The sequence below is a fragment of the Xenopus tropicalis genome, chromosome 5, assembly GCF_000004195.4.
Source record: "Xenopus tropicalis strain Nigerian chromosome 5, UCB_Xtro_10.0, whole genome shotgun sequence".
NCBI classification, from domain to species: Eukaryota; Metazoa; Chordata; class Amphibia; order Anura; family Pipidae; genus Xenopus; species Xenopus tropicalis.
The window spans coordinates 134,483,050-134,506,815 of NC_030681.2; the positions used below are offsets into that span (position 1 = coordinate 134,483,050).

The following is a 23,766-nucleotide window of genomic DNA, read 5'->3' on the forward strand; positions in this document are numbered from 1 at the left end:
AACAGGGCAGGGTAAATAGCCTTCTATATATCAGGAGATCCTTTTCAGAATTTTCAGTCTGTACTAAAAGCTATATAATTCTGAAGGTACATGGGCCCATAAAAATCTGTTATTAATAATGCTTAAAAAGTAAAGAGGCTATTAAATAATTTCTGTAAACTTTGACATTAAAATCAAATTACTTTTGTACTTTTATTATGCCCAGCTGAAAAGTAAATGGATAAAGCTGACCAGGGATCACGTATTTTAGGATATTCTTTAAAATGCAAGTTATAAAAAGGTTTGTGCTGTAAATTATTGCTATAAGAATGATATCATGGGAATATTTCTATCTTCAGTGTAAGAAAAGATGGCCATGACAATGAAAATGTGAGCAGCAAGTAAATGTAGCTACTCTACAAATACAATATCATTCTGGATATGCATCTTCAGAGCAATTTATAGAAGCAAAATCATGTGAAAACCACATTTAGATGCTGACACCATATCCTACACCTATTTATTGGTTGGAGTGACAGACCACAGCCATATCTACATGCAGCCCACAAGCAAATGAACATAAATAGGCACAGTTACTATGCCAGGAGATGCATACAAAGACAAGAATAGCCATGAAGTTTTATAGAAGTCAGAGACAAAAGGCTTCACCACAAAACAGGAGCAGAAATAATCATTCTACTCTGTCTTCATTTTGTTAATTATATAGTTCACTTGAGCCAGAGTAATAGAAGAATAAACTATGGAATGAAAATTCATGCAGATTTACACATTTTGGAAAAGGATATGTTTAATATCACATGGTGGGATCTATGGAATCCATAAACACTATCCTGACGTTTGGGGAACATTAAGAAATGGACAGAGCTTGCCAGTATGGTCAGCGAGTCCAAAACTCTCATATTTAGCATTGATAGTATCAGGGATCCTGGAGGTAAAGAAATTCTACCTCTTCTGTGTGGATATAAATAGTTAGTTTTATATTAGCAAGAAAGACAGCCATACCAGTCAGTCAGTTAGTTGAAGTTGAGGCACTAGAGAGGAAAGAAGAGAAAGATATTGAAACAAACAGAATGTACAATGTACACACACCGAACCATGGCCATGCTGTTGAAAGATCATACAATCAGTTTCAGTATTCTGAGCATCCTGATATCCATCTACATATAGGCAATGTAGCTCTCCACAAACCTGACAACTCTGCCTGCAGCTCTTTCTTGTGGGGTGGGGGGGATCAGTTGGGGTAGGACTTATTCTTTAGTTCAGTCAGTGAAAAGGTTTCTTGCTTAAAATGCCATCTGATAACAGCAGTGCATCCTGCCTGTCAGAGATGAGCATTGCACTGCACACAGAAATGAGGGGCATGCAAGTAAATGGGTTAGATCTGTTACCATTTCAATAAATGTTGTGCTGTGCAATGCATGCTGTATATAAAAATCACTACTTCTGTTTTTGTTCTTCAGGTGGCAATTCAGTCATTTGCACCTTTACTTATTTGGTGTTAGCCTAATACTAAATACCTACTTAAGGACCTTGTGACCTAAAGATAGGCAACCCCGAAACACCCTATAGGATGATGCTCACCCACTGGGTTCTAAAGCACTGAATGGGAAGTTGGGTGTTAGATTCTAAGTACTGTCTGGTTTTACCCCTTGTTGAGACTCACTGACGTAGTGTAGAAGAGTGAAGAGAAGATTTGTAGTGAATAGACCCTGTTCTAATTTGTTGCATAAAATCATCAGAATAGTAAGAAATCCAAGTCCTGCTCGGGACTCCTCCAGTTACATTGGAAGTAGGAGAAACAATAAGTTAACTGAAAGCTCAGACTCAGGCACAATGCAATGAGATGGCGCTTACACAACAAAATTACAACTAAAAAAAATACATTTTTTGGTTCAAGAATAAAATTTTAAATGGTAGAGTGAATTATTTGTTATGTAAACATTGTAATTTATAAAAATTAAAATTATACCAAAAAAATCACAAAAATATCCCATTAAAGTGAATAATGACATGCTGTTTATAAGTTACATAATACTATAAATGCTGGCACTATTTTTTTTTGTGTTATGCGTGAAAAAAAAGTTTTTCCAGTTATTTTTAATTCTCTTTCATTTAAGAAAATAAGAAATCAAAAAATAAATAAAAATGTCCAAATCCAAAATGGTACCCTGCTCCGTGTATTATCCCAGTCAGTAAGATAAAATGTATAAGAAAAGAGTTGAATCTAGAAAAGGATAAAGATGCAAACATGGAAAGAGAATGAGGCCATGGATATAAAAAAGTATTTAAGTGGTGAAAACACTTAGGGGCTGATTTATCAACATTCAAATTTGAAATTAAATTGAAATTATGGTTTCCAATGCTCAAATGTTTGATATTTATTGAGATCAAAAATTCAAATTCTAAATTAAAACTTCAGCATAGAGTTCATGTAGAAGTCAATGGGAGTTGTCCTAGGAAAAACAAGTTTTTCTAATTTCTCAATTTTTTATTGAAAGTTTGTAGACCCATTAAAAATGACCAGAAATAATATGGCTTTGTTGCATTCAAGTATTTTTATTTTCAAATTTTTTAAATAAATAAGCAAACATTTGAGTTTAGTAAGATTCACAAAGTCAAAACCTGATAAAAAAGCCTTCTTGTAAAGATGAAATAAAAGACAGTAAGGCTGATGCCACACGTGGCGTTTTTATGCTGCGTTTTTTGTAATTCTCTCAGCGGCTGAAAAACGCCCGATATCATCATCCATAGAAATAACTTGAAAAGACTCGAGGCAAACCACACAAAGCGTAAATACGCTAGAAAACGCCTTAGCACGGATTTTTCAAGCGTTGGCTGAAATACGCCAGTATTTGCACAGCAAGCTATTCCTATGTAAACACAAAGGTAGCTGCCAGACCTAGCTGAAATACGCAGCGTTTTTTACTATTTTGCACTATTGGCACCATGGAAACGGGATTTGCTACGTCACCAGTTCTAGGCTGAAAAACGCCATAGTCAGGGGCTGTGTGGCTTGTGCAGCGTTTTTAGGCTGAGAAAAAACGCAGCGTAAAAACGCCGCGTAAAAACGCCACGTGTGGCATCAGCTTTACGTAAACCTTTTTTGCTTTAGGGAAGGAAAGAAACTTGATGAAGTTGAAATATGTATAGAATGCACCATTTTTTTAGACAGACAATGGAACTTCTTTGTGATTATGAAGGGAATGGTTTACATAACCTCACTTCCCAAAAAGTCAGATAAGAAGAATAAATACAGAACTGTGTGCAAATATCTTTGGACCATTTCAAATATGGCAACAATTCTTAAAGTGGCCTCTCTCGCTCTCTCTTTTTTTTCAAAGGGATCCTGGGAACAAATTCCTTAAGACTCCCATTTACATGGGTTTATCCTATAGGCTAAAGCTCACCCACTGGGTTTTTGAAGCAAAAGCCAGGATAATAGCTGATCAGATTCCCTACAGACCAGTTTTTTTTTTTTTTTTTATTGAAGCCCATCAGTGCTTCTGTCACCAAAGTGCAAATGGTGCTCACTCAAAAGGGCCACACGGTGCATAAGGGTGCTTGACTTATCTTCTAAAGAGGCTAAGTCAAAAATCCCAGTTTTGCCCTTGGGTTTTTCTGATCAGCTTCGGTACAGCCAGGGGGGATTTACAAACAAGTCAAAAGGGTTGAGGAGACCGCCTCATACGTATGCAAATAGGTCAAAGGGATTCCTTAAGGCTCCTAGAAAAATCCCATTTGCATGGGTTTATCCTATAGGCTAAAGCTTCAAACTCTTTTGCACACACCACGTGGATTATTTATCCATGGCAAATGTAATAGGATTTCAGAAATATTTCTAGAAACGGACATTTGTCAGCAACATTTGTTTGTCATTATTATTATCATTTATTTATAAAGCGCCAACATATTCTCCAGCGCTGTACAATAGGATGATATTAACCAATAATGTCCAGCCTGCAGTTTTCAAGGAGCAGAGGACGTACAGAACCCATAACTGGTGGTGGTTGGCAAAGGGCAACAACTGGAGGTAAATATGATGATATGAAGGAAACCCTGATGGAACACTAGAGATGGCAAGACAAGTTATAGACAGAAGACAATCTACTGAGTGCTGACACAAGAAAAATAAGTACAGGTATGGGACCTATTTTCCAGAATGCTCGGGGCCTGGAGTTTTCCAGATAAGGGATCTTTCCGTAGTTTGGATCTCAATAACTTAAGTCTGCTAAAAATCATTTAAACATTAAATAAACCCAATGATTTTTGCCATGGTTTTGCCTCCAATAAGGATTCATTATTTCTTAGTTGGCATTAAGTACAAGGTACTGTTTTATTATTACATAGAAAAGGGAAATCATTTTTAAAAATGTGAATTATTTGCTTATAATGGAGTCTACGGGAGATGGACTTTCCGTAATTCAGAACTTTCTGGATAACGGGTTTCCAGATAAGGGATCCCATACCTGTAGTTAGCACACTTCCTAATTATACAGGCATGGAATACAATATAGGGCTGCTGACCGAAAACACATTGGAAAGGTAAAGCAAACAGCTGTGGCAGCGGTGAGATAAGACTGTGATAACTGCACAGGAGACAGTGGGCACTTACAGTTGTTCTAGAGAGGCAAGTCCTTTAAATGCTTGCCTGTCAATGGATTGGATCTCATTCTTGTACAAATAGCTGAAACAAGAAACAATCAGTAATATTAGTATACATACACAAGCAGCATGATGTTGCACATGTGGAATTAAGGAGGCAAACATACAAGTATTTTAAGGAAAGCATAAACTTTTTTTTTTTAGGACTGCATATCAATCGTATTTAAGAATATCCATCTATGCTTGTATTTTTGTATTATGTTTGCTTGTTTAGTAAATAAAAATATTATATATATATCCATATGAATTGACTGAAAGGATGGATCTATACTTTCCTTAAAAAACACACAGACATTAGAGTAGCAGTTTTAAAACTGTCGACCGACAAGGAATGGGGTGAGGAGTGGCAGGCTTCTTAGCTATCAAAATACACACTAGTTCAGTAATGCCTCTATGCACACCTTTGCAGAGGTTCCTTCATATAAATAATAAGTAACAAAAGTAATTGATAATATGCTGATCATCCTTCATTCACGTATTAAAAGTTCAAGGGCCAAGCACTTTCTATAATAAAACCCTGGAGGCCAACTAAGGCCTGAAATATACATTAGAACATTTTATGGACCGTCACATTATGTAACATTTTACAGAATATTACATTATGAACATAGTGTTTACTAAAGGTTACAACAAGAGGGTTGATGGGATTTGTCTTCCAGCCGGCCTGCAATTTGCCAAGATGAATACCACAAAACCTAGCATTATAGAATGGATGGTGCAGGCATGTTGGTACTTCCATGTCAGTGCCATAGATTCTGTGAATCAAGGCACTTAAGAAGCTTAGGGCTCTTAAAGATGACAATAAAGTTCATTTTGATTTAGGTTGGAAAATAAAAAAAAATATCAACACCCCAAAAACAACACTATAACTATTTATAAAAGAAAAAAAGTATACATGTATATAAAATTTAACACGTTAAATGCCAACCGAATTGATAAGTATAATAACATTTACAAAGTTAGTTAGAATCATGCACTTTAACTGGTAAACCATTGTTACAAATAACAATTAAAAGTTGTCTGTATTGACATCTAGCAACCACTGATTAATGACTAGGTAAGAAGCCAAGCAAATGTGTCATTGGGGTGAGTGGCACGGAATTGTTTGTGTTCCCAGTCCTCTGCTTTATCCTTTAGGGCCATAACATACAGGGAGATTCTACCCCGTGTACCCCTGTCCTTAAGCCTGCAGGGTAGCTTAATGGTTAAATTGGGTTACAAAAATAACAACAAAAGTCCATCAAGTGCAACCCCTCCAAATGAACCCCAGTGCACATATATACACATACTTATACAGACCTATCCAAGGTCACACTGGGGCATGAAGGGCCCACCAGGGCTGCTGCCCCGGGGGCCCACCAGCAGTGTCCCCCGCCCGACATCCTCCCCTGAACGCGTGTAAGTGAAATGCGTCAGGGGAGGACACTGGCAGCCGGGGCAGTGGTAAAAGGGATCATGTCTGGGCGGCCCGGGCCCACCGGGTTATTTCCCGGTATCCTGGCGGCCCAGTCCAACCCTGGACCTATCTATACACTCACATATATAAACTGTATAGGAATATCTATATTTAACTAACTGTAGAACTTAAAATCACAATAGCCTTGGATATTATGCTTGTTTATTAAATCTCCCAAACCCCTCTTACGCATTACTAGAATCTGCCATCACAACATCACTAGGAAGGGCATTCCCCAAACTCACTACCCTGACTGTGAAAAAACCCCTACGCTGCTTTCAACTGATAGTTCTGTTCCACTACTGATCACTGATGTTTTCTATGGAAAAGAAGATCCTTCACTATCTGTTAAAACCCCCTCTAACATGCCCCCTAGCAAGCACCTTTTCAAATTCCAAATAAACTAACAAATCCCGAGTGAACATTAAAAGTTGTTTTTTTTATGTCTATCTCTAAAGCAATCTGTTTCTCAGCTCTGCACTTTCTCATATGTGAGATTAAGGGCACTAATGTATAATACTGGCTTGTTGCGCTTGTAAAAATGTTTCCATTTAACCTCCTTTTAACTTGGTCACACACATTTCCCATAAGTGGATACAGGCAACAAGTTCTGAAATTAATCACACACATTCTGCTGGGGGGAAAAGTTTACATATTTTCATGTTTCTCTCTTGTTTTTGTACTAATGGTGCCGATGTTAGATTATGTGGAACATTTGCTTATAACATTCCACAAAGCCTCTGTCACACGCTGTCTTTATCTACTTCAATGTGTGTTTTTAGTAGGGAGACCACATCTGTAATATAAAAGAGCGTGTTATGTCTTGAAGCAGCTAAAGAATAGCTAGGATCTAACTCTAAGGACAAGGCAAACACAACTTCCTTTGGTGTATCCGCAAACTAGACTTAGGGAGAAACAAAAGGGCACTGTAATTATCACAGAGTCATTGTCTTTGTATCAGCAAATCTAGCAGGTCAGAACAAGATTAGGTCTGGGGGGCACAATGTAAAATGAATCAGCAACCCTCTAAATGAAAGGACAAGTCACTACCTATATAATTTATTAGCTGATGAAAAAGACCAAATGTTGTGTCAGCTCCTCAGAGTGCAAATTCTAATGCCAAGATTGTGCATTGTGTGGTCCTACTCTCCTTTTAGTTGAATGGCTCATTATCATGGTTCTAAATCTAGGTTATATATATTCTGCACAGATAAAGACGGGGGTTCTGGTGTCTCAAATTACATCAAATGGAAACTTAGCACTTGTTTTACTTCAATATTGATGCCACGTGATAGAACAACTATACCCAAAGCTTCTCTATGACTTTATGAAACAAAAACTGTGAGAACAAACACTGCATAAAAAATGAGAGGAAGAATACAGTTATTATAACGTGAGATACACAAATAATCTATTCATGCAGCCTAAGGAACTTATTTTCTTTTAACATCAAGTCACATTGGAATAAGCAATATGGCATATGGGGCATTTAGATCAATTGCTTATTTTTCAATGATAGCTACACATTTTGGGTACTTATGGCGATTTTTATTATCTCAGGTAGTCCATGCTGTCTTGACACTGTTAATAAGGTCTTTATGATTAGTAACAATTCAGTAAAAAATTGCTACAAATCTTTTGATGCTTGTCAGCTGGTTGATGCAAGAGGGTTTATTTAACTCTAGCACCACATACTAAGTGGGTTTCTGGCACATACCTAATGTGGCCAACTGAGAAAGCTCAGACATAGTTTACCCCATGCTTCTGTGCAGCAAGTCATAAAACCTATGTTAAACACTAAATACCTAATAAAGATAAGGCCGAAACATATATTGCCAGAGTGTATAGTGCCTAGTCTTTTAAGGAGATGAAGTTGGAATACTATCATTGTGAATAAATGAGTTACAGTGAGTGCTAAGCTCTGGAGAATTGGTGATAGCAGCGTTATTAATGGTAATGGATATGTCATTAGAAGATGAGGGAGAAGACTTCTAAAATATAATTTCTTTCAGTTTTACAGACATAAATCTTTGACATGTTAGAGGTCACTGATGGTTTTATACAAGATGACTCAGACAATTCTTTCTAATAGAAATTAGAAGGGGAGAGGTTAAGAGACAGAATATAAATTTGAGTTATTACAGACCAAAATGAATGTACTATTGTTTCACATAACTCATTTGTTGAACATTAGCTCAGTGAAGACTACAAAAAAAAATGGCAGCTGCATTGCTAAAAAAAAAACAAACAAACTATAAAATTGTATCTGGAAAATACACCATCCTTTGTCCGATTCCTGTGAATCTCCTAGTTTTGACCTCCTGCCTGTTTCCAGACTCCGCTCGCGTGCTGTCTGCCCAGACCTCCCAGACCGTTACTGTCGCTAGCCTCAACCCCTGGCAGGTTTTTGGACTTTTTTTTCACAGAATTGCACCTCTTACTGTTTTTGTTATTTTTCCATTCTTGGTTATTAAATTATTGTTTTCACAAGATCATGGCTTCTGGTCTTAAATGTAACCAATAATGGGTGGGTATACACCAAGTTATCCAGCTAATAGGTTCCTCCCTGCCAGTCACAGATCCGTGGCTATAGGTGGCCATACACGAGCAGATCCGCTCGCTTGGCGATGTCGCCAAGCGAGCGGATCTTCCCCCGATATCCCCACCTACGGGTGGGCGATATCGGGGAGCATTTAGTTAAAAAAAATAATAATCCGATCGTTTGGCCCTGGGGCCAAACGATCGGATTATGTGGGCGGCAATGGGGCAGTCGGATCGGGGACCGCATCAACGAGCCGATGCGGCCCCCGATCCGACCAGATTTTCTAACCTGGCCGATCGAGATCTGGAGATCGATTTCAGGCCAGATATCGGTTGGCCAGGCCGCTCTGTTGTGCCTATACACGGGCCGATTAGCTGCCGATATCGGCAGCTATAGTCAGCCCGTGTATGGGGACCTTTAGCCTGACAGCAGTATACATACAGAACTTATGCTGAAAATATATTCTGCCTATTCTCTGCGCTTTGTTGAGACTGTTTTGTCTTAACAATAAGCAGAATTCATCTATGTAGATGAATTTTCTGTGTAATCTTATAATCAACCTCACCAGAACTCTATAGCAAGCAGCCTCCGTTTCCCAATTTAACCCATGAAATAAAAAAAATACATTTTTGCGAATAAAATTATAACTAATGATAAACTAAAAAATAACTTTACTTCCACCACTGTAAATATACCAAAGCATAACCCATTAACCTATACACAATAAGAGAAACTGGCTGAATAATAAACAGTATAAGAGGCCAACTTTTCAGTGTTGTCATGTCAATTATGCTGTACAGGTATTGGATCTCTTACCCGGAAACACAATATTAAAGGAACAGCAACACCAAAAAATGAAAGAGCTTTAAAGTAATAAAAATATAATGCACTGTTGCCCTGCACTGGTAAAATTGGTGTGTTTGCTACAGTAACACTACTATAATTTATATAATAAGCTGCTGTGTAGCCACGGGGGCAGCCATTCAAGCTGGAAAAAGTAGAAAAGGCACAGGTTACATAGCAGATAACAGATAAGTTCTGTAGAATACAATAGTGTTTTATCTGTTATCTGCTATGTGCCTGTGCCTTTTCTCCTTTGAATGGCTGCCCCCATGGCTACATAGCAGCTTATTTATATAAATGATAGTAGACTTTCTGAAGTAAACACACAACTTTTACCAGTGCAGGGCAGCAGCACATTATATTTTAGTTACTTTTATACACTTTCATTTTTTGGTGTTACTGTTCTATTCTAATTCTATTTTTTAAATGATTCAATTTTTCCTCTGTAATTATTAAAGCAGTACCTTGTACTTGTTCCTAAGGCTTAAAGAGAATTACCCCCCAAATACAGGTATGGCACCCGTTATCCAGAATGCTCAGGACCTGGGTATTCCGGATAAGGGGCCTTTCTGTAATTCGGATCATCTACCTTAAGTCTACAAAAAAAAATATTTAAACAGTAATTAAATCCAATAGGATTGTTTTGGCTCCAAAAAGGATTAATTATATTTTAGTTGGGATCAAGTACAGGTACTGTTTTATTATTACAGAGAAAAGGGAATCATTTAACCATGAAATTAACCCAATAGGGCTGTTCTGCCCCAATAAGGGGTAATTATATCTTAGTTGGGATCAAGTACAGGTACTGTTTTATTATTACAGAGAAAAGGGAATCATTTAACCATTAAATAAACCCAATAGGGCTGTTCTGCCCCAATAAGGGGTAATTATATCTTAGTTGGGATCAAGTACAGGTACTGTTTTATTATTACAGAGAAAAGGGAATCATTTAACCATTAAATAAACCCAATAGGGCTGTTCTGCCCCAATAAGGGGTAATTATATCTTAGTTGGGATCAAGTACAGGTACTGTTTTATTATTACAGAGAAAAGGGAATCATTTAACCATTAAATAAACCCAATAGGGCTGTTCTGCCCCCAATAAGGGGTAATTATATCTTAGTTGGGATCAAGTACAAGGTACTGTTTTATTATTACAGAGAAAAGGGAATCATTTAACCATTAAATAAACCCAATAGGGCTGTTCTGCCCCCAATAAGGGGTAATTATATCTTAGTTGGGATCAAGTACAGGTACTGTTTTATTATTACAGAGAAAAGGGAATCATTTAACCATTAAATAAACCCAATAGGGCTGTTCTGCCCCCAATAAGGGGTAATTATATCTTAGTTGGGATCAAGTACAGGTACTGTTTTATTATTACAGAGAAAAGGGAATCATTTAACCATGAAATAAACCCCATAGGGCTGTTCTGCCCCCAATAAGGGGTAATTATATCTTAGTTGGGATCAAGTACAGGTACTGTTTTATTATTACAGAGAAAAGGGAATCATTTAACCATTAAATAAACCCAATAGGGCTGTTCTGCCCCAATAAGGGGTAATTATATCTTAGTTGGGATCAAGTACAGGTACTGTTTTATTATTACAGAGAAAAAGGAAATCACTTTTAAAAATGTGAATTATTTGCTTATAATGGAGTCTATGGGAGATGGCCTTTCCGTAATTCGGAACTTTCTGGATAATGGGTTTCCGGATAAGGGGTCCGATACCTGTACTTTCCCACCAGCAATAATGTGAATCCCCAGTGGGAAAAAACATATGCAACACTTTGATTTTTTTTTAAAGGTCTCCCAAAGTTTCCTCATGAGGAGTCTTAAGTTCTCCTTTAAATATTTTGTAGTTGACTTAAGGAATAATGATCCAGATCTGGAAAACCTCAAGTCCTAAGCCTTCAGAAGTATAGGGGGTGTGTAGGCAGGTACCTCTCCTGCCTTCCCTCTTGTCCTTGCTGTCTTAAACTCCCATTCTCCCCCACGCGGTGTCACTACACGCGTTCTCTTGTGCAAATGCATGTGGTGGTGCGGGCATTCAATTGCGCACATGGGGGGCGCGAGGTGACTGGCCAGGTTCCCTAGGGCACCCAGCCAACTTGGCTCGACCCTGTTTAAAATAGCAGTCTCGTTCCATATCAGTATTTCTGTGTCTGAAAAGAACATTGGATCAATTCCATGAAAACCAACAGGGAAAACATCTGCAATGGTAGAAAACTCACAAAAAAATCCAAATAAATTCTGTATTTCATTTTTGGGAATGTCAGAAAGATTATTTGGAGAATGTGATTCATTTAATAAATATGCATTATCCATAACATAGATTGCCTCATATTTGATAAAAATACAAAGAATGTAAGGAATTTATGAATGTATAAAAACTTAAAGCAATAAGATAAAATATCAGCCAGCACCAACCTCGATTATAATAAAATGAACCAAACCAAAGATCTCAAGGAGATTCAAACTTACAGATATTTAAGGTTTTCAAGGTCTTTAAATGCTTCACTTGGTATTCTTTTAATTTGGTTGTTGTTTAAAAGCCTGCAAGGCAAAAAAAGAGAATTATTATTTACACACACACATTATATATATATATATATATATATATATATATATATATATATATATATATATATATATATATATATATATTTAACCAATTGTATACTTATTTTCTAAACTGTATTTGGTCATTAAAAACTACTCATGAACTGGTTTCTATGGATAACACCTATCTCAGTAAATTATCCACAATTTATAGAACATTAGAACAAACAGTGGTGGTCAACACAATCAAATAAATGATGAATGTAACTGTATTTTGAATTTATACAGTAACGGTGGAAATGTAATAAAAGTATCAACCTGTAAAATTCTTCATTAAGACTGTTATTGCATAATTTTAATTGCACAATTGTAAGGCATGCTGGAAACTTTTTCAGTAAGAAGTTTTATTACATACACTGTGCCCTGGCACAAACTATAAAATTTGCAATCTTTCTTTCACTGTTGGAAGTGGTCACTAAACATTTCTGAGTTCACAAAAGCTATTTTAAATTCAAAAGAAAATTTGTTTTTCAATTACCGACTTTTCTTACGTTCCCCTGATTGTGTTAAAGAAACAAGGGGAAGGAGGTCCATGCCCCTGTAGAACTTACAATCTAAGTGGGTGGGCAACCAACAGACACATACAGGAGGATAAGTGCTTCTGTTTACAGTCATTGTCACTCCTTCTTAAGTGCTGTAACTCAGTCAGATTTTATGTGAGTTTACCAAGAGGCAGTTTAGGAGTATATTTGAAGAGACTGAGAGAAGAAGTTCTCTGGAGGAAATCAGGGATGGCATTCCAAATGTAAGGAGCAGCAATGCAGAAGGGTTTAAGGTGCGAAAAAGCAGTGTTTGTGGGTGAAGCAATCAGGTGGTTGGTCTCAGAGGAATGGAGGAGTTGACCAGGAATGTATGGAGATACTAGAGAAAAGATATATTGAAGTGCCAAGGAATGAAGTTCTTTGAAAGACATGAGAAGCAGCTTATACATATTCTTTGTGTTATGAGGATCCATGATAAGGACTTCAGCAGAGGAGGGGCCTGTAATCGCTTGGATGAGAGGAGGAGGCTTCTAGCCGCAGAATATAATACAGACTGTAGCGGGGAGAAATAGGACTTTTGGAGTCCAGTTAGTAGCAGGTGACAATAGTCTAGGCAGGATAGGATGAGAGCATGCATAAGCATGTTAGCTGTTGCTTGTGAAAAATGGGACATATTTTGACAATATTGCAAAGAAAAACAAAATCCATTCTATGAATTTGGTCTGGAAGTGCCATTCTGGACACCTGCAATTTTTTTCACTTGTCTATGATTTTATAGTCATTAGAAACGGACAGGGTGACAGCACATCAGCAATCACAAGCCAGGCTCATAATGTAGCAGATCAAGTTGTCACACTTCTCAGCAACAGGGCATATTATTTTTCAAACAATTCTATATAGCAGATTGAAGTTAATCAAGGGCCTCCTATTATTTGTTTTTATAGAAGGTGTGCTAACGTGTTTGAAATCTGGAAATGAAGTGTCATAACGTTGCAAAGTGTGAGATGCTTTTGGTGGCAATGGATTGACCTTTTTGACATACAGGATGTGTCATAAAACAATGGAGCGGGAACACACTATTATTTTTATACAGAACATACTTTTTAATATCCTTTTTAGAGAAGCCTATTATAGCTGCCAAATAAACACTTTTATTAACATGGCCTGCAATGTATCACTTGATCTGTGGCTCATAATGAAATTGGTTACCTACAGGAGAATGCAAATCATATTGCGTGAATGAAATGCAGACAATTGTTTTTGAATCTTTATAAAGGATACACACTCATCTTTACCGTGGCTGGTTCCAAAAGGCCTACCTCTTCCACGCATCACAGCTTAGTGATGTTGATTACGAGAAACTTGGGAATAGTCTGACCCACAACTGACCTTCCATTGTGCTTTCTCAACCTGTGCCAAAGTTGTAACCAGTCATTCTACCGAGATACTCTGGGTATGGGCGTTAAAATCATAAGTCAGGATTTTTGCTAGAAGTTTGACACCCAACATGCCAAAACCTGCAAGTGGATATCCTTAGAGTTTTGTCCTGACCTGCTCCTCACTTCATCTGACAACACACACTTTGGTTGGTATGTTTAAAAAAGAAGGACCCTTGGATGCTGGTAACAGTGGATAGAAAGGTTAACTAAAGAGTTAACTTAACTCTTGCTGGCCATTCACAGATAGGCCTCTTTAAACAAGAGGACCTTTGTCTGATCTGGTCAGCCATGCTGAACATATGGAGGCTGATGGGGATTCGTCAGAAGAGGACTGCATCACTGTGCCAATGTGGTCCAACAAAACACAGGGTAATAACCTGCCGACAGCATAGAGGGCCTGAGCTTTTATCGGTGTGTGTGTATGGCCAACTTATAGCATTATTTCCATGAGGAGATGGGCAGCTACTAGAAATAATTGTAACTGTTCCCCAATGGATCAAACCCTGCTAAAACAAATATAACTTATTTTTAGCCAGCCACAATCAGCTGCTACTTACTTATTCATATAACTTAAGCTTTAGAGTCACAAGTGAATGCTGGTCAGAATGAGGTATCACCGTTTAGATATTATAAGCTTTGCACTCCCAGGGTACAAGCTGGCCACCGAACCAAAACAAGAGCAGTCCAATTGAACTTCAGCTAAGAATCTCCCCCCAGCAGTGTGTTGTAGTTTAGTAACAGCTGGAATGCAGAGGGTGGACTATATTTGAGTGAAGAGAAGTTATATATTCCATTTATTTACAACATACACAGATGACAATAATTAATTCCTCTCTGAATGAGTCAGTTACAGAGGCTTGGGAATTCCCAATGAACCATGTAGCCGAACATAACAAGATCCTTTTTTTTTTGGCTAAACCTCAGTAACACCACTGCTTAAGAAATCTTACATGGTTCTTAATACATACTTACAAAGTGTTAAGGTTCTTTAAGTGTTTAAATGCTCCCGTTTGAATATCCTTAATTCTGTTGAACCGAAGGTCCCTGTGAAGACAAGAGAATAAATGATATGGTTACATGATGGTTTTCTCTATATACTTTTCTCGATAAGCAAGATATAAATCAAGGCTTTACGTGCACAGCACTACCCAGCTGTTAGGGGCTACACTTCATATTAACCTTGCTAACAGCTGGAGAGATTAGTTTACAGAAGAAATCATGCACAAAAATAAATAATTGAAGTCTGTTTTGCAGGCTCAGCTTTTCCTATCTTTGGCTACTTTGCAAATCACTTTTGAAGAGCAGTTGCCAAACTGTGGAACTAGCTTCCCTAAGGGGCACTGGGAATGGATCTTTATCTTGCTCTCTAAGATTTTCCTGGAATCATGGCTGAAAAGACTTAACAACGATACATGCATATATCCTAAGCCTTGTTATGAATGGGGGAGTAAAAAAAAAATATCCTGAAAACAAATGCTTAAGACTACTGCTGCACTGCAAAAACATGACTAAAGTTGTCCATACATGCCCAGATTTAGACAGGCAGTTCCCAAATTTGGCCATAATGCCGGATTATCTTGACATGTATGGCAGGCTAAGGGGGTGGTGTTTGGACAGAGCAAGCAAAGCTATGTGTTGGAAATGGTGCACTGGCAAATGAGTTAGTAAACAGTAAACCCAGTTCCTATTCACTTCCTACAGGCCTACTAGATCATTTGAGCCAATAGCCTTGAAAAAATGGGACAATAGAAGGAAATCATCAAATCTATGTGCTAATCAGTTGGATAGTATAGAGCAGGGCTGTCCAACTGAAGGCCTGCTGGCTGCATGTGGACCTCCTAATGATTTCAATGACCTCCAGTCTTTTCCACAGACTTTATTGTATAACATTATCATTTTAATATAATCTGGCTATCAAACATGCTGCATAAGAATTAATCGAGCCTCTACATGTAACAAGTTAGACAACAAAGGCATTGAGTAAAGCCAGCTCATAGATATGTTTACCATAACAGGACATTACAGTACTAGCAGGAAGACAAACTTTTTTTTTTTTTTTAAAGTATTTGTTTACACCAATAATTTTGCTAATTAGATAAAAGTTAATCTGACTACCTCCGAACGCATTATTCAATGACCCTTGTAATGAGTATTGTATAACTACACGGCGGTGCTGTAATGTAATCATAACAAGAATAATTATAAGGTCAAGCTTCTATAACAATAGTCCTTTTTTTATGTTGCAGGCAACTGTCAGACGGCCGTTTCAACAAATCCCCCCACAGGGCTTTTAGATTGGTGTCAAACTGTTCAAAGGCCTCTTCCATGCAATCTGAGAGGTTACACACACAGTTGTGCCTGAAGCACCTGCAGAAACACCTGCACTCCATTAGGCAGCTCCAAACTGAATGAAAAGAGGAAATCATCCTAACAAGGGAGCCGGGCTACAAATACCAACTCGGCACTTGCCCAGCGACAAGAGATCTTTGTGTTTGGAATGCATTCTGGCTGGGGCTGTTAGCTGCAGACTATAGGTGTGAACGATCGGTAATTACTTGTAGGTTGCAAACAATTCACACCCCTTAGCTGAATTGTTCCCAGTCCCATCACCAAAAGGTTCTACATCCTGGCCCCCTCTCTTTTAAAGATTTGTGCTCTGTATGTGCATAGCAGAGGACATTGATCAGGCAGCGGGAAAATTCTTCTATATGCAGGAACATGTTGGAGCATTCATGGAGATATTTGCTAAAGTTTCCATAAGTTAATTTAAGTGATTTGCTGGCTGTTTTACAGCAAGTTCAGATAAACTGAGTACTGCTTCCCGTGATATCTGAGAATGAAATGGGGTACATCTCACAATATGCTGTATAAAAGGATATTTGTGCCTAGTATCAAGTGTGAGGCCTGCAATAACCAAATGTCTATAAATCTAAGCTGGCCAGGGTTCTGTAGTTGCTTTGTGAAATTGCATGTGATTAAACAAGTGTCTTCAAATGGGCTATTCATGCTAGAGAAGACATTTGCGGAAATTACTCAAAATAAAGTATTACATAAATAGGCATTTTTTCAGCGATTTTTTTTTTTTTCAAGTTTTTATTTTTGCATTACAAACTTTTACACATAAAAGGGTATATAGAGAGTGCCTGTGAGGCCAGTCCCAGAACACATAAGCCTACCTCTTAAGTACTTGGTCAGAGGCCTGGAGATAAGAGTTTTTAGATTCTAGAATGTGTAAATGACTTGTGCCTTAGTTACATGATTGTAGAAGACTTGAACTGTATATAATTCCTTTACCCCTCCAGCCAGTGTGATTATTACTAATATTTAGGAAACTGAATAGATACAAAAATGCTTAACAGCAGGTTAACCTGATAAAGGTTGTTAGGGTTGATTCATTAAAGTGCGTCAACACGTGCGCTATTTATAGCATGCGTTAAAAATTTTATTGCGTCTAATTTTTCACGTCTTAACGCACAATTCACTAAAAGTATATTTGCGTTAATTTAGATGCGATGCTGTGTGCATTATTTAAGTCGCGGAGACTATTTTCGTGCGGTATTCGCCACTAATTTACACGTGCACGCTACTTGTCGCGCGCGATAATTAACGCACAACTGATACTTTTCGTGCGCACGCCATATTAGCCATACACACCATTAGGTTAGTAAAACTACTTTTTTTGAAAATGCCCATTTCCCTGCAAACTGGAGGCTGCATCACTCTAGGGCCAACACAGACTTGAATAAATCCCACTGCAAAGTCCTTATTGTGTTGCCAAAAGCTCATGAACTGTACTTTTCTATAATTACCGCCTGCCCCAAGTAGGTGTTCATTTTCGCATAGAGTAATGCGATATTTAGCGCGTCTAAGTGTTTGTGAATCATGCGTTAGTGTTATTTCTGCTCGCTAATTAACGCAAAGCGGTAAAATTAACGCATGCGGTTGAGCGCTAAATAACGCTCGCGATATGCGACTTAATGCATGCGATAATTTTAACGTATATTTTAACGCAAAAAAGCATGCGATATGCGTTATCGCACTTTAGTGAATCAACCCTGTTGTGTTGAATGGCACAATAAATGCATTCCTGCAAGGAATAATGTCCTGCTATTAAGCCTTTTGTTCCTATTCAATTTTCTTCATACTGGTTTTGAGAGTCCAGACGGAGTAAGGTACACTCAATTCAAGAACTTCACCTATATATATCCGCAGAAGGCACTCACGGCATCAGTTCTGCAAAAAAATAGTCCTTTACTCCATATCTACGTGTTTCGATCCCCACAGGATCGTCGTCAGGGTCCTGTGGGGATCGAATGGGTATGGAATAAAGGACTATTTTTTGCAGACCTGATGCCGTGAGTTTTTTTTTTTAGCAATATTTAACCATATGTCTCCAGTGAAATGCAGCTCTCAGTGTTCCTTGGGATTGTAGAGCTGTGCTGACAGACAGAACCAGGGAGCTGCTTTTCTCCAGGACTGAACAGGTTTACAAATCCCTTGCTCACTAAATATTGTCTCCTGCCAGTGATCTGACATTAAGCATTCGCTTACCTCACAAAAAAAAAAAAAAATCACCTTTTTAGTCAAAATTATTAAGTGCCTCATGTCAGATCTCTGACAAGACCTGATATTTAGCCAGTAGGAGACTGTGTTCGGCTGAAAAGAATCCCTCAGAACACAAAACAGTAAGCTCTTTAAGCTCCCTCCTTATCCTTTTAAACTCCAAAGACTATTATATGCATTTATTATATTTAGTATATTTCAATTCCAAAAACCAAATTTTAACTAAGAAAAAATGTAATAGAACGGTTCTTGGCTTTATAATATATAAACAGTAATGGATGCACATTATTAGATTTTGTTATTTTATTGTAATCTGGCCCATGAAATGTTATTTATCACACAAGTGTATAAGTACTTGAAAATGGACATACCTAACCGTGAACCTGACCTACATACCTCTTAGATCACCAACATCAATTATTACAGCAACAACAAAGTCTCTAAGTCAGTGATCCCCAACCAATGGTTTACAAGCAACATGTGGCTCCCCAGTGGTCACAAAGTAGGTGCTTATTATTGAATTTCTGATTGGAGACAAGGTTTGGAGGCATAAAGACCATATGTACTGTCAAACAGAGTCTTCTGTAGTCTGCCAGTAAACATAGGGCTACTAAATAACCAATACCAGCCCTTACCAGTCTGCCCCTAGTAACTTTTTTCATGCCTGCGTTGCTCCTCAACATTTGTTTTATTTTTAAATGTTGTTCATGGGTAAAAGTTTGGGCACCCCTGCTCTAAGTAAACTTCTGATATTGGGATACTGTACAATCCCTAAGGGTAGAGCCCCCAGTACTTACCAGCAACATTCACACTCTTCAATTAGCACTGATAACGGCAAGCCAATGTGCCAACCACCCAGAGTGCTCACATGTCAAAGTAGTAACAAACATACAATGGATAAATCCCACCCTGTTCCCATTATTATTATTATTATTATTATCATCATTTATTTATAAAGCGCCAACATATTCCGCAGCGCTGTACAATAAGTGGGTTACATACAATGGACATACAGAGTAACATATAAAGCAATCAATAATCGATACAAGAGGTGAAGAGAGCCCTTCCCAAAAGAGCTTACAATCTACAAGGAGAAAGGTTGAGACACCCATACCAGCATTTAGTGAAATGTGAAAAAGTGCTGTTTCAACTGCTGTTACAAAATGGTGAAAATATGTTTCTATGTTATGAAAGTACCAAGTTCTCTGTATTTGCTAGTTACTATCAGTGTTTAGTCTGAAAGGCACCATCCGTCATTTTAATGGAACATTTTTTTATACCTCAGGAATTCTATGCATTCCTCCCTACTAGTTAAACAATGTCATGTGATTTTAGTGAGGTTACAATCAGAAAAAGATGGAATGGTTAAAAAGGTCATTACAAAGGCAGGGAAATAGAACAGACTTGTGCAAATCTCTGGGGTGACGGTGCTCTGACTCCCACACTTATGGGGAATGTCTATAAACTGTTTATAAAGTGGGTTATTTTTCTCATTACGTAGTGTAGGCGTTCATATACAAGAACATACTTATTATGTGTTCACAGCTCATTTGTTTTGCTTCTTCTTAATAAGTACAGGATAAACTATTTCGGCTGAAGCACACAGTATAGCAGCTTCCCCTGATAGGAATACACTATGTCCAGAACATAAGTATATAACTTATACATTTGTGGCCCTACAGCATCAGCTACTCTGCCAGATGAATCCTGAAACGTGACTTTTCCTTGTATAGATAATCTACAATGACTCCTTAATTTAAGGTGGCCATATATTGGCCGATTCTAGCTGCTGATATTGCTCCCTTAGACCGATTCGGCAGCTTATCATCCCGTGTATGGGCACTCGGTCATTGTTTGACCGAATTAGCCCAATATTGCCAACCCATAGGTGAGGATGTCGGGAGAAGATCCGCTTGCTTGGCAGGATCTTGGCCACCTTAAGTTTAGCTTCTCAACAGCAGCGCAGAGCACCCTGAGCATGTGCAATGTCACTGACACTCAAAGGATAAACTAACAAGATTAAAGATGAGGAGCTGCTGTAGACCACTTTGGAAGTCTTGATCATTACTGTAATAAGGCTGCTTAACCTCTAAGCTGATCCATATTGTTTTAGGTTTCAGTTCTCCTTTAAAGCCCCTGCTTATTATTGCCGTTTGGTTGTTGTCTCCGGGTTGGATAATATTCAATATTATGTTAGCTTAGATCATATCTTATTCCTATAGGAACAAGAGACTTATCAGTGCAGTTTATCTCTGGTATTTCAGTGATAGGAGAGGTATGGCAGGAATTCTCAGTCAGATATCAAGGCGTATTTACCACAAACATAACAAACCACTCACTAAGGGTGGAAGACTGGGCACAGATGGCATTTAAATCATGAAATGTACTAGTTAACTTGATCAAAGGCTTTTTATACCAATACCCAGCATGCTATGATGCTCTCTATTCTATAGGGGACAGACAAGGTTTAATTATGGAGACTGATGATACAGCATCCATTCCCAGCAAACCAGGTGTAAGAATTTATACTAGCATTCATCTCCTTATGTGCGTTTGTTGTGCAATCATGTTGGCGACATTATGATGTAAATCTTGTGATCAGTGTTTATGCTTGCTCCCACTCCACAGGGCGAAAACACACTCTGTGATTATTAGCCACAACTTTTTAAAAAAAACGTAGTGACTAACCCACGCAGTGACTAACCCACGCAGTGAATCCACGCGGGCGATTAGTCGCAGTGACTTACACTCTGGCGAGAAAATCGGTGCGATAAGTCACCGCGACCGTCTTTTTAAAAGTTTGCGGCAATTAGTTGCTGCGTGTCTTCCCCCTAAAATGACACTATTAACAGGCACTAATTGTTTGGTTATCAAGTTACATTGTGAGCCTGTCCTTTGCCAAAATAATGAGAGGGTTTTGTGAGTCCATCTAACAGACCTACAGCTGTTTTCTCCCTGTGATGCCCCCCCCCCCCTAAAAAAAAATAAAGATGATGAGAACCATGAATACTTTTTCCATCATCAATGTCAACCTAAGCTCTCACTATACTCTTATTTCATTAGAATGTCACTCTTTAAAGGCCCCTATAAGAAATGTTTCTACCCAATAAAGAGTCATGAATAGGGGAGACAACAGGTACAAAATAGAAGACAGCCAGTGAAAGGAATACATTTCTCATATTTAAAGGCTCTTTTTACTTTACAGTACCAGGATCTTACCTGGAGTTTGGATGTTCTCCCTATGTTTGTATGTGGGGCTACACCATTTGTGTACCTTTGCCAGGGCTATAATTTTCAAAAGACAATGATTTTGAACCTTTTAATAGTGATATAAAATAGTTTATTCTTTCACACCAAATACACGGACAGGTTCATTTGACTCTAAAATGAACCATAGTGTGTGTGAATGTAATGGTATCTTAGATTGTAAACTCCACTGAGGCAGGGACAGATATACATGATGTACATTGTCTGTAAGTTCCTGCGTGTAGGGTCTTTTGGGCAGGGCCCTCTAAAGGTGGCCACACACGTAGCAATTTCGATCTTTCCTGCGAACTTTGGTCGCAAGAAAGATCATTCTCACCCTCCACTAACGTTCATGGCTGAATCGTCAGATATGTTAGTAAAATCTATATAAATGCTACGTCCTTCTGCCGATTCAGCCCTGAACGTAGATTTTGCTCGGGCGCCAAATGTTTAACCTGCGTGATCGACGAGTCAACCGATATCCACAGCCTCCACAGGGCGGGTATGGCCAGCTTTACTCTCGTATTGCTGTTTTTTTTGTATGTTGTATATAATCTGTATGTTCAGTATATAAACATTTTTATTGTACAATGCAATGGAATATGTTGTAGCTTAAATAATAAATAATGGATAGTAATATGTCAGTATATAAATAAAGGATAATAATAATAATGGAGCTGCTAAGTTTACCCAGCACTTTAAGTTTCTATGTTGAGTTCTATGCAGTAGAACTTACAGATGGTAAAGCACTGGAGGTCTCACAGCAATCAAATCCAATTCTATGATATGCAACAGAGACGTGAAAAGCATATATTCGATTTAATGAGATAGAATCAGCTTGGCCTATCTGCAAACACTGGTCCCAGATGAAAGAATGCACCAAGCGCAATGTCAAAATGCAACACCCTTGCTCTGTGGGTGATCAACTACTCACTAATAGATAAAAGACAAAACGTGCATATCATTTACTGTGTTTCTTTCAGTTTCTAATTACACGATTATATCACCCCAGGGGTAACAAATAAAAATGCAGGCATGCAATTAGAGAAAAAGGCAGTGCTGCCATCTAAACAGCATGAAGTTCACAGTTGACAAAAAATGACCTCAATCCTTTCAAGATGAGTGACACGCTAGCCCTGTTTTCTCTTTAACTCACCGGGATGCTGATTTGTTAGACTCCCCCAAGTGAACATAAATATTAACCTTTTGCTCTGGGCCTGCGTGCCTTTTCTATAAAAAACGCAACGGCCTGGGGTACTAGGATGCAGAGCAAAGTGCCATCTTTTTTTTAACTCTAAGGTATGCGTTGGGTGGGCTAAGGTGACTAGCTCTATGGAATATTAGGACCACCAAAAGTCTCTAAGCCTTTGAACAAGTGAGTAATAGGATGCCTTTGAGTTAACTTTTAGTATGAGAGTAGTATTCTTTTATTTGTAGGTTTTTTGATCATTTCAATATGTAATGATTATAAGCTCTATGGGGACAGGGACCTCCTTCCTACTGTGTCTCATACAACATGGCACAAAATGTCTGTGTATTTATATTTACTTATTGTATTTATTATAACACTTGTCCTCCCTGTGTGTAATTGTGTATATTGTAAGATTGTACAGCGCTGCTTGTAATTCTTTATAAAGTTATAAATGCATCCATACAATTTTTGTTTATCAGCTCTCTAGTTTGGAGTTTCAACAGCTATCTGGTTGCTAGGGATCAAACTGCCTTAATAACCAGGGAGTGGTTTGAATGAGAGACTGAAAAGGGCCTGAATAGAAAAAGAAGTTATAAAAATAACACTAACAACAGTTTGTTTTTTTTTTGGTGACCCCCATTTAAGAGCTGCAAAGAGTTTGGTGAAGGCAACAATAAATTCAAAAACTATAAAAATAAATATTGAAGATCAATTGAAA

The 23,766-nt window shown here is 38.0% G+C and overlaps 1 protein-coding gene across 2 annotated transcripts in view; it reads right to left on the reverse strand.

The window, feature by feature from the left end:
- Positions 1-23,766, reverse strand: part of pxdn (peroxidasin) — a 72,532-nt gene that overhangs the window by 31,855 nt on the left and 16,911 nt on the right. Inside the window, 3 exon segments of one of the 2 annotated variants that reach the window (NM_001083346.1) lie at positions 4,613-4,684; positions 11,989-12,060; positions 15,020-15,091. In NM_001083346.1, the coding sequence (NP_001076815.1) occupies positions 4,613-4,684; positions 11,989-12,060; positions 15,020-15,091 (216 nt within the window). 2 annotated transcript variants of the gene reach the window in all.